The sequence below is a fragment of the Choloepus didactylus genome, chromosome 5 (assembly GCF_015220235.1).
Source record: "Choloepus didactylus isolate mChoDid1 chromosome 5, mChoDid1.pri, whole genome shotgun sequence".
Lineage (NCBI taxonomy): Eukaryota > Metazoa > Chordata > Mammalia > Pilosa > Megalonychidae > Choloepus > Choloepus didactylus.
The window spans coordinates 88,871,934-88,884,656 of NC_051311.1; the positions used below are offsets into that span (position 1 = coordinate 88,871,934).

Consider the following 12,723-nt stretch of genomic DNA (forward strand, 5'->3'; position numbering starts at 1 on the left):
CCAGATTTGTTAATTAAACCACAATTGGAGCTTGGCTGAGCTGCATTCCCTTGCTCCTGGCAGGGACTGCTGCTTTTATGTATGGTGAAGTTTTGCAACCCATCCTGCTGTGCCGGTTGGGGAGGGGCACCAGCTCTGCAGTTTGCAGAGCTTTACTTACAGTTCTGTGGTGTGAACTCAGCCATTCTACCCATTTCTGACTGGTGTACGATATTGTCCAGTCACGGACGTCCCCGCGTCAGTTGTTCCAGGCTATTTTCTAGTTGTTCTCAGCTAACTTTTATAAGCATTGCTGTAGCAGGGCCTTATTGAACACTTTTACATAAAATTTCAAGCCTGGTCAACAGGGAAAATGAGGGTGTCCTTAACAGAAAAAGGGTATTTAGGATTAGAGTATTTTTATTTTGAATTTTAATTTAAAAGTTAATGTATGCATATGTTAAACTCTTCATCAGTGGTTTTGTTTCAAAGTAATAACATCATGAATATAGTATAGTGAATATGGGAATAAAGATAATATTTTTATTATCATTTAATGTTAAAAGCAAGCGGACATTGTATGTGGACCCTGGGTGGAAATTCTTTTTATTTTTCATGATGTCATTATATTTACCATATTTATCCACCAAATCCTTTTAATATGTAAGAATATTTTAAATGCCCCCCTAAATACAAAAATGTTTTAAACAGCATAGTTAGTGAAAAGAGCATTGTACTGAAACTGAGGAAATGTGAGTGACCTTACAACTGATTTACTGGATAGCCTTGGGCAAGTTAGTTATCTCTGTCCTTCAGTTTCTCCATCCAGACAAACAAAAAGAGAAACTTGATTTACATCTCCAGCATCAGAAAATCATTGAGGATAAAGTGAATGAACATGTAAAATAACTTTAAAATAAGAGAACTTTATAAATTTAGAGCACAGTCATTATAGTTATATTTTCTTAAAGACCATGTGAATCTGGACTTAAAGCAACTGAAAGTTCAACTTTTCTTTGAACTTTGGAAAGATGTCAAATTTAACTTGATGTTTGAAATTGGGATAATAGCATGGGTAGAAATCATTGAGCCAATATTTGATGATCTCTGTATTCCAGATTCTGTACTAAAAAAATTAGAAGTCTAATGAAGAGGTCAGTTAAGTAAACCACAGTTTCCAAATAAAATACAGCATAGGTTTTATAATGGAATTATGTAGAGAGAGTACTATAGAAAAGTGTCTATAGTAGGATGAGATGAAGATATTCAAATTCCTACCTAACAAAGTGGATCTGGAACTCATAAGAAAAACCTGGTCTAAGGTCTAGATTTTGGAAACTCTCACCACGAGGTATTTTTAGAAAGTTTTACCTATGTTTCACACAGGGAGGTGTATAGAGCAAGACAAGTGCCCACGTCACAGCCCTGAGAAATATTAATATTTGATAGATAGGTTGAAAAAGGAGGGCCTAGTACCTGGGGAAGACTGAAGAGAGTCATAGAAATAGAAAAAACTAAAAGTGGCAGATGTTATTGAAGTTGGAGGAGAGAAAGCTTCAACAAAGTCAAAAAGCCATAGAGAAAGCTATTAAGATAAGGACTAAAAATTGCCATTTGAACTTTCTAGACGTGTTCTAACCTAGCTTAACCCCAAGACCAAAGAACACAACAGGCACGGAGTTAGACGTGAGTTTAAATGGGACTTACTGACAGGAGATCATTCTTCTCAGTGGTGACCAGCTGAGAAAAGATGGAACTTAGTGCCCCACAAAGAGCTGGGGGTGCCAGAGGATGGTTTATAAGGGTTAGGACAAGGACATTCCATAAGATGTGAGAAAAGAGTTTTGGCAGGGTCTTGTGACATAGGGGTGTGAAGATTTGTAATCAAGAGTGATCAGGGGAGTGGAGTTTCAGTGCTTTGTTTATGATACATTCTTTTCTGCCTGGGGAGGTTTGATGACTTTTAACGTTTGTCATAGTCAAGTAGGCAGCTATGTAAACTAACTAATTTCATTAAAGAGGGGAGGGGGTCTGGGCCCTGGGTCCCCACCACATGATACACACAAAGACGACTGTATTGATACAACTGTAGTAAAAATAACTTCATAATCAATAACCTCTAATGTAAGAGTTCATTCTTTTATTATAAAGCTCTCCAGTGTTGGTATTCATGGAGTTTAATTCTTTTCCCTGTTAAAAGGGTAGTAGCAATTCTAGATATGAAGAGGCTTCTCTTCAACCACTTGTTAATTTTACCCTTTAGCTACAAATGCATGCATGGAGTAGAAAGTTGGCATCATGGCTATTGGCAACCGCCATAGCTGGTAAGAAGAATGAGATTTATGTAAGTAGACCATCTCTCAATTTCAGACAAGAATAGTTGCTGGATAGCGAAGTCTTTGTGTCACCAAAGTGTACATTTCCAATTGACACCATGGGGAAAGTTGTTCACTCTAGCTTTTAAAAGAAAAAAACAAAACATGAATTACTGTGGCTTTTTATACATTTTTGAGATAAACTTATACCTACATGGTCTTAAATAATAAATGAATGGATTTTCTTACTTACCATTATTTTTACACAGGAAAACAGGGTAAAGGAAAAAGACTAAAAAATTAGGGGGAAAGACCAGTTGTGTGGCATGAGGAAATGGCAGCAATTTTCAAATTCTTTATTCAATCCTGTTAAGAATTTAAAGTTACATACAATAAATATTTATTAGCCAACATGTACTTCTAATTACATATTAAATATTAATCCATTCAGTAAGTAGAACTATTATTGAGGATGTTGTAAAAATCGCTCTAGCCATTCTTGCCAGCTAGAAATGGATAGTCCAGACTGCTCTTATCTTTGTATTGGAGTTAGGGAAAAAATTCTCACACTTTATTTCTGATCCTAATTATGTTTTAATCACACTATATATTATATATTATAAATATATTTAATCACACCATATATATATATAGAGAGAGAGAGAGAGAGAGAGAGTCTGTTCTATAAATGAGATAAATGACTACCTGTTACTGGCCATTTGAAGATACAACAGGAAAAGAGTTCATTGACTAAATGTATGTATGGTATAGTATTAAATAATTGCCTAAGTAATTAACTCCAAGTGTACGACTTAATTTTTTTTCTTTAATTGTATTTTTAGTTTGCAGTTTTAAGTAGGGCAATTTTAGGTTTACAGAAAAATTGTGCAGGAAGTACTAAAGTCCTTAGTGACATACTTTTTTGTTTTTTTGAGAGAAGCTGGAGGTATACAGAAATCATGGAGAAAAGACAGAGCTCCCATACACCCCTTCACACACATAGTTTTCCTATTAATAACACTGTGCATCACTGTGGAATTTTTATTACAATCGATGAAACAATATCATAATTATACTATTAATTATAGTCCATAGTTTGCTGTACATGTTGTACAGTCCTATGTTTTTCTATTTTAATTTTCATTCTAATAACATGTATACAGCCTAAAATTTCCCCTACACCCACAGTCAAGTACTATATATAATTCAGTGGTGCTAACTTTATTCACAGTGTTGTGTCACCAGCAGCACTATTCGTTAGCAGAACTTTTACATCACCTCAAATACAAACTCTACACAAATTAAGCATTCAGTTCCCATTCCTAACCCCACCCACCCTGGCCCTTGGTGACCTGTGTTCTAATTTCTGCCTCTAAAAATTTGCTTACTATAATTATTTCCTATCAAGCAAATCATACACATTTGTCCTATTTGTCTCATTTATTTCATTCAACATGATGTCTTCAGTGTTCATCCATGTTGCATTTATCAGAGTCATTCCTTTTTACAACTGAATAAAATGGCATTCTATGTAGATACCAAATTTTCTTTATCCGTACATTGGTTGGTGGACTCTTGGGTTCCTTCCATCTTTTGGCAATTATGAATAATGCTGCAGTGAAAATTAGTGTGAAAAATGTTCGAGTCCCTGCTTTCAATTCTTTTGAGTATATACCTAGTAGTGGGATTGCTGGGTCATATGGTAGTACTATACTTAGCTGTCTGAGGAACCTCCAGACCATCTTCCACAGTGGCTGCACCACTTTACGTTGCCACAGGCAATGAAAGAGTGTCCCTGTTTCTCCATGTCATCTCCAACACTTGTTATTTTTTTGTTTTTTTAACAGCAGCCATTCTAATGGGTATGAGATGATATCTCATGGTTCTGATTTGCATGTCCCTGATGGCTAATGATATTGAACATCTTTTCATGTGCTTTCTGGCCATTTGTATATCTTATCTGGAGAGATATCTGTTCAAGTCTTCTTCTGATATCCTTTAGTTCTTTCTCTGTCTTTTCCTTTATCTTCTTGAGCATTTGGAGGATCACTTTTTTAAGGTCTTTGTTCCATGTGTCCAAAGTCTGGTCTTCTTCATTGATGGTTTCTGGATTTTTATCTTGGCCCTTTGAATGGGCCATCACTTTCTGTTTCTTTTTCTTATGATCTTTTGTGCATGGTTAACTTTTTAATTTTTTAAAGTTTTAATTCTAGGATTTAATCCCTGAGCTGTCTGTTCCTTAAGTTTGTATCCAGCTAGTGATATGACAGAGATTTCCTTGAGTGCCAGGAGCTAACAAAAGCAAAAAAACCCATGCAAAAAACTCCTTTCACAATTTTTGCAAATTGCAGGTATTCCTCTTCAGAGTTTAGCCCTCCTGTCAAATAAATCTGCCTGAGCCAAATGTGAAATACAGTGTCCTCCTTGTCTTTTCTGCGCCTGGATGTTGTCCTGGACTGTGCTTGTTCTTGGCCTTAGGAAATCCCCCTTTTATAGGAATCTGAATGCTTCCTTTACTCCCAGTGTAATAGACTTTTTCCTCCTCCTGGGTGCTCTATTGTATGACTTAAAGCAGGTAATCCTTTGCCAAAGACCATGTTGACCTCATGTTTCTAACACTGCTTTAAATGTGGACATACTGCTTCTGCCTATAGGGTAAGTTCTGGAAGGATGGGGCTGAGATGAGTTTTCCGGTTCAGTCTTTCGGGGTACTACCTGATTCTATTGACATACAAGCACACTATTTTGCACGTAGGGGATTTATTCTGCTGCCTGCAGAACAGAGCCAGGGACCCACAATGGGAGCACAGGCTCCAGATTGCATGGGCAGAGGCCAGCGAGGGTACCACGTGTGTCCTCTACTATTTTTTAAGTTGCATGTTTTTGATTTGGCACTTGGCCTGGGTTACTGCATCCCTCTAATTGTTTTCTAGAATTCTGTAGAAAATGAGTCTGCTAGATTTTGATATTTGTTCAAAGATTCTGTGGCAAAATGGCACCCTGGAAGGTTTTACATTGCCAACTTGAACAACTGGCCTTACGTAGTGACTAAGTATAAGATTATGAAAGATTAAAAAGACAAAATGTATGTCCCTACCATTATATTATTATATTGTTTTGAAAATTTGCAGAAGGGAGCCAAGCAAATGCATTTCCTAGCAAAACAATGGGGGGATGTATTTATTCTTTCTGAAATCTTGGGTATAGAGGGCATTCTATAAGTACTCTTTAGGTTGCTGATTTTAAATGGGTAGGTTCAGGTATACCAAAAAAAAAAAAAAGAAGAAGAAGAAAGTTTGTAATTGGTTAAATTTGAATTAAAACTTATTAATTTAATACTATTGGGGAGGAATAAGGTTACTTACACTGTTAAAAAAATTGGCCAAGGAGTGCTTGGGCCCAAATATTCAATTTCTAATTTATGTTCATTAAGCTAAATCATGCATCTTTTCTGTGATGTTGATGGTGTAGTGTACTAAAAATGAGAAATGATTAACAAGTGATTCAGGAATAAATAATGTGTTTGCCTAAGTAAATCTGTATTTTCATTTTGTTTTCTAGTACCATAACAGCTTGGGGTAAAGACCATGAAAAAGATGCTTTCAAACATATAGTAACACAGTTTTCATCAGTGCCTGTATCTGTCGTCAGCGATAGCTATGACATTTATAATGCATGTGAGAAAATATGGGGTGAAGATCTAAGACATTTAATAGTATCAAGAAGTACAGAGGCACCACTGATAATCAGACCTGATTCTGGAAATCCTCTTGACACTGTATTAAAGGTAAATTTTAATATATAACTTGATTATTTAAAACAATTGCAACAACACTGCTTTTAATTTCATTTAGACACACCATTTCAGAGCTATCTAGACCAGTCCCCTTATTTTAGAGTTGTGACCCAGAGAGAGTAGTAGATTTGCCCAAGGTTGTATATTAATTGATAGAGAAAGGAGTAGAACCTAGAGTTATGGGTTATTTATATACTGTCAGATTGGCAATTATGTTCTGTTGAATAGATATTTTCTTCTCACTTAACTTCATAATTAATTGATATCATTTTAATCGTTCCTGTGATTTGGTCTCCAAGTTTATTTGTAGTTTGTGTCTTGTTTGTCACAGGTCATACCTTTGAAGTTTTTAATGTAAAAGGAATAAGTGCAGGTGTAATGGAATAAAAATAATTTGAAAATGCTTTTCAAGTAATGGTTCTTTTATAATAGTTGCTTCTTAATATAGCAGTGTTGAATTTTTTTTAGTGTTTAGGACTTGGTTTGCCTTCCTTGGAAAGCACCAGTAAGAATAAGGGTTATTTGATGCCTGTTCTTAGAAAAATACTATTTTAGATGCTTCACATAAGCTGTGTTATTTAATGTTCACGAAAACCCTATGATAAATATTACTATCTCTATTCAAGAAGAAACACAGGCTTAGAGAGGTTAAAGTAACTTACCCAAAGTCATACAATATGTAAAATAAAGAGCCAAGTATCCAAACCAGGTCCTTTTGACTGCAGCCTTCCCACTTTACCACACTGGTTGCTAACTAATGACTTGTCGATAAATTATTTATCATCTAAGACAAGAGGACAAAAAACCAAGAATGGCTTTTCCAATACTATTAAGTTACAGACCAATCTGAATTTCTTGTCTTAGCCTGAAATATTAACAGATTTGGTTTTAGCACACTTAACATATTTCATGTTTTTACTGTTAACTAATAAAAATGTATACAGCTACCTACAGTTGCAAAAATGCAAATGCATAAAAAGAAATGATAAATCTAGGTTTTTTGGACATGCAATGTACAAAGATATAAGTGGTAACAAGTAAAAAAAAAATGATGGGGACAGAGGGCTATGGGAAAAGGATATGTATATGTTATTGAAGTTAAGTTGTAATCAAACCAAATACGATTGTTAATATATTTAAGATGTTACATTTTAACCCCATGCTAACCACAAGGAAAACATGGAGAATATATTCAGGTAGAATTAGAAGGCACTCAATATGGTGCAACACAAAAAAGCAAATTAATATAAAAGTAGGCTTTAATGGAAGTGAGGACAAAACACGTATACAACCTAAAAAGGCCAAATAGCAAAATGGCAGAAGATAGTCCTATATTATCAGTAATTACTTTAAATGTAAATGGATTAAACTCTCCAGTGAAAAGACAGAGATTGGCAGAATTGATTAAGCATGACCCAACTATATGCTGTCTGTGAGAGATTCACCTTAAAGTCAAAGGTAGAATAAGGGGGAGAATAAGGGGGAAATGTAGGATAAGGGGGATAAGAGGAAAAGAATGGAAAGAAATGTACCATGCTAGTAGTAACCAAAAGAGGGCTGGTGTGGCTGTACTAATTAACATTGGATAAAATAGACTTTAAGTCAAAAACAGTTATGGGGGACAAAGATGGTCATTATATATTGATAAAGGGGACAGTTCAACAGGAAGATGTAACAATTATAAATATATATGCACTTAACAGCAGAGCTCCAAGATATACTAAGCAAATACTGACAGATTTGAAGGGAAAAATTGGTAGTTTTACATTAATAGTAGGACACTGTAACACATGAATCTCAAACAGTGGATAGAAAATCTAGTCAGTAGATTAATGAGGAAGTACAGGACTTGAATGATGTACTAAATGAACTAGGCCTAACAAGCATGTATAGAAGACTGCACCCAAAAAAAAAACAGAATACACATTCTTCTGGAGTGCACTTGCATCATTCTCCCAGGATAGACAATATGTTGGGTCACAAAACAAATCTCAATAAATTAAAAAATAGTGAAATCATATGGTGTATATTTTATGACCACATGGAATAAAGCTAGTAATCAATAATGAAATAGAAAATCCACAAATATGTGGAAATTAAACAACATACTCTTAACAACTAATGAAAGAGAAAATCAGAAGCAAAATTATGACATATTTTGAGGTGAATGGAAATGAAAATGCAACATACCAAAACTTACAGGATGCAGTGAAGGCAGTGCTGAGAGGAACATCTACAGCTCTAAATGCTTACATTAAAAAAAGAAGAAAGACTTCAAATCAGAGACCAAACCTAAAAACTGGAAGAACTAGAAAAAGAGGAGCAATGTAAGCGCAAAGTAAGCAGAAGGAAGGAAATAGCAGATCAGAGTGGAAAAAAACAGTATAGAAAACAACAACAACAACAAAATAGAATCAACAAAACCAAAAGTTAGTTCTTTGAAAAGGTCAATAAAATTGACAGACCTTTAACTAGACTGACTAAGGAAAAAGAAGATACAAATAACTAAAAGAAATGAAAAGGGGGGACATTACTACTGACCCCATGGAAATAAAAAGGACTATAAGAGGATACTATGAACAACTGTATGCCAATAAATCATAATAACCTAGATGAAATAGACAGATTCTTAGAAAGACACAACCTACCAACACTGACTCAGGAAGAAATCGAAGATTTCAGCTAACTAATTGTAAGTAAAGAGACTGAATCAGTGAACAATGAAAAATCCAGGACCAGATGGCTTCACAGGGGAAGTCTACCAAACACTTCAAGAAGACTTAACCCCATTTCTGCCAAACTCTTGCAAAAAATTGAAGAGGAGGGAACTCGTCCTAACTTAATCTATGAGGCCAACATTACCCTTATACCAAAGCTGGATACATACCACAAGAAAAGGAAACTACAGACGAGTACCTCTTATGAATACAGATGAAGGAATCCTCAACAAAATACCAGCAAAACAAATTCAATAGCATATTAAAAGAATTATGCACAATGATAAAGTGGGATTTATGCCTGGTGTACAAGGTAGGTTCAGTGTAAGAATTAATGCAATATACTACTTTAACACAATGAAGGAAAGAAAGCCCAAATGATCATCTTAATTGAGACAGAAAAGGTATTTGACAAAATACAGCACCATTTCCTGATAAAAACACTTGGAACTCTAGGGATAGAAAGAAACTTCCTTGACATGATAAAGGGCATATATGAAAAACCTATAGCTAGTATCCTACTTAATGGTGAAAGACTGAAAGCTTTCCCTCTAAGATCAGAAACAAGACAAGGATACCCACTGTAACCACTGCTGATCAATATTCTAATGGCAGTTCCAGCCAGAGCAATTAGGCAAGAAAAAGAAAGAAAACACATCCAACTTGGAAAGGAAGAAGTAAAACTTGATTTGAAGGTGGCATGATCCTATATACAGAAAATCCTGAAAAGTCCACAATAAAATTCCTTGAGCTGATAAATGAATTCTCAATGTGGCAGGGTGCAAGATCAACACCCAGAAGTCAGTAGTATCTGTATACATAGGCAATGAACAATCAGAAGAAATCAAGAAAAAATACTATTCACAGTAGCAAGTAAAACAATCAAATATCTAGGAATAAATGTAACCAAGGATGTAAAGAATTCATACACAGAAACTTACAAAACATTGCTAAAAGAAATCAGAGAAGACCTAATTAAGTAGAAAGACATTCTGTGTCCATGGATTGGAAGACTAAATATTGTTACTATTTAGTCTTACTGAAAGCAATCTCAATCAAAATTCCAACAACCTTCTTTACAGAAATGGAAAAGCTGATCATCAAATTTATATGGAAGGGCAAGGGGTCCCAAATAGCTAAAGCCACCTTGAAAAGGAATGAATTTGGAGGACTCACACTTCCCAATCTTAAAACATATAACAAAGCCACAGTAATCAATACCACGTAGTACTGGCACAAAGACAGGCATTTAGACTAGTGGAACAGAATTGAGAGCTCAGAAATCAATCGTCACATTATGGCCAACTCATTTTTGAAAATGTGTTCCAAGTCCACTCAACTGGGAAAGAATAGTCTCTTCAACAAATGGTGCTGGGAAAACTGGATCTCCATCTGCAAAAAATGAAAGAGGAAGAGGACCCCTACCTCATACCATATAGAAAAGTCAACTCAAAATGGATCAATGACCATTTGAGTTCTAAAGGCTAGAACTATCAAACTCGTAGAAGAAAATGTAGGGAAGCATCTTCAGGCCTTGTGTTAGGCAATGGTTTCTTAGACTTTATACCCAAAGCAAAAGCAACAAAAGAAAAAATAGATAAATGGGAGCTCATCAAAATCAAAAAGTTTTGTTCCTCAAAGGAATTTATCATGAACTTTATCATGTTGTTTCATCGTGTAAAACAACAGCCTACACAATGGGAGAAAATATTTGGAAGCCAGATATCTGATAAAGTATTAATATCCAGAATATATGAAGAAATCCTTCAACTTAACAACAAAAAGATAAACATCCAGTTAAAACATGGGCAAAAGACTTGAACTGACATCTCTCCAAAGAAGATATACAAGTGGCCAGAAAGCACATGAAAAGATGCTCAACATCATTAGCCATCAGGGAAATGCAAATCAGAACCATGAGATACCATCTCATACCCATTAGAATGGCTGCTGTTAAAAAAACAAAAAATAACAAGTGTTGGAGAGGACGTGGAGAAATAAGAACACTCTTTCATTGCCTGTGGCAACGTAAAATGGTGCAGCCACTGTGGAAGACGGTCTGGAGGTTTCTCAGACAGCTAAGTATAGTGCTACCATATGACCCAGCAATCCCACTACTAGGTATGTACCCAAAAGAATTGAAAGCAGGGACTCGAACAGACATTTTCACACTAATTTTCATTGCAGCATTATTCACAATAGCCAAAAGATGGAAGCAACCCAAGTGCCCACCAACCAATGTATGGATAAATAAAATGTGTATACATACAATGGAATATTATTCATCCATAAAAAAGGAATGAAGTCTGATATATGCGATAACATGGATGATCCTTGAAGACATCATGATGAATGAAATAAGCCAGACACAAAAGGATATATATTGTATGATCTCACTGATTTGAAACAATTGTAATCAGCAAACTCTTAATCAGAATCTAGAATAAAGGTTACCAGGGGGCAGAATGAGGGTAGGGAATGGATAGTTAAGGCTTAAAATGCAAAGGATTCCTGTTTGGAATGATGGAAATATTTTGATAATGGATGGTTGGGATGGTAACATAACATTGTGAATGCACTTAATAGCACTGAAATATATATGCTAATGTGATTGAAAGGGGAAATCTTTGATTGCATATATGATAACCATAAAAAAATTTTTCTTTTAATCCATGGAACTGCACTATACAAACAGTGAGCCCTATGTTAAACGGTGGACTTTAATTAATAGTACAGTTGTAAAAATGTGCTATCATCAGTTTTAACAAATGATCCACACCAGTGCAAGGGGGTGTGTGGGAATCCTGAATTTTATGTATGATTATTCTGTAAACACGAATCTTTTAATAAGAAAAATGTATATCACTAGTTATAGGAACCGAGTCATCAACATAAAATTTTCTCATTGTTAGAGTATTTTAATGATATGTTTAGGGCAAGGGAATGATTGTTGAGGGTAGAGGTAGGGGATATGTCTGACTGAATGGTATTTTTGTCTCTGACCAAGCTTCCTGAGAGATTTTAAATCTGTGTTTAGGTATTTCAGCTGCTGTAATACTTTGAGTAGTTGATGAATGAATGAGGATTATTTGCCTATTATCCAGTTTGGCTTAAAAAATGGTGTCGTTTTAAGTGAGAAGGAGAACTCAAACTATGAGTTATGTATAGTTCATTTCCAACTTTTATCTTCATATCTCAATTTCTGAACTTTGTGATTCAAATGGATTTACATTTATGTTACGCTAGACAAGATTAAGCCAAACAAAATAAATTCAGATCAAGAGTATAATCAGGAATATGTTAGATGATGGCTTATATACCTTTTAAAATATATTGATTGTTTTAATCTCCTATTGTTAAGGATTTGTTTTTAACTGAATCTGTATAATTTGGAAGATGTGACCAAAAAAAGTTGTATTTTGAGTCACTTGTTTGGCAATTGACTTGAAAGGAAATAGCATATATATATCTAACATAATTACAAGGGCTTGACACTTAATTTTAAAGGGTTTATAACATAGTTTTTAAAATTTTTTAATTAATGAATTTTTATATTCTCAAAATTGCCTAGCTAAGCAGTCTTTTTTTTTTTTTTTTTTTTTTTTTTTTTAGCTTTGGAAAGCTTTTACACTTCTTTTCAGTTTTAGTTATTTTGTGTTGATTGTGTATTTCTCTATACAGGTTTTGGATATCTTAGGTAAGAAGTTCCCAGTTACTGAGAACTCAAAGGGCTACAAGTTGCTGCCACCTTATCTGAGAGTTATTCAAGGGGATGGAGTAGATATTAATACCTTACAAGAGGTACGTGTTTTATATTAAAAATTCCAGTAATGCAATCCTTATAATTAAGTTCATTTTTATTAGTTTAATAAACAATACATTAAGTACAGTTGTCTTTTCATAACTGTTTATGATG

General features: G+C 34.7%; 1 protein-coding gene across 3 annotated transcripts in view; it reads left to right on the forward strand.

The window, feature by feature from the left end:
* NAMPT (nicotinamide phosphoribosyltransferase) overlaps window positions 1-12,723 on the forward strand; it is a 73,210-nt gene that overhangs the window by 45,843 nt on the left and 14,644 nt on the right. For all 3 annotated transcript variants that reach the window (XM_037836406.1, XM_037836405.1, XM_037836408.1), the window contains 2 exons: window positions 5,856-6,081; window positions 12,489-12,608. In XM_037836406.1, the coding sequence (XP_037692334.1) occupies window positions 5,856-6,081; window positions 12,489-12,608 (346 nt within the window). The remainder of the gene's footprint in view (window positions 1-5,855; window positions 6,082-12,488; window positions 12,609-12,723) is intronic.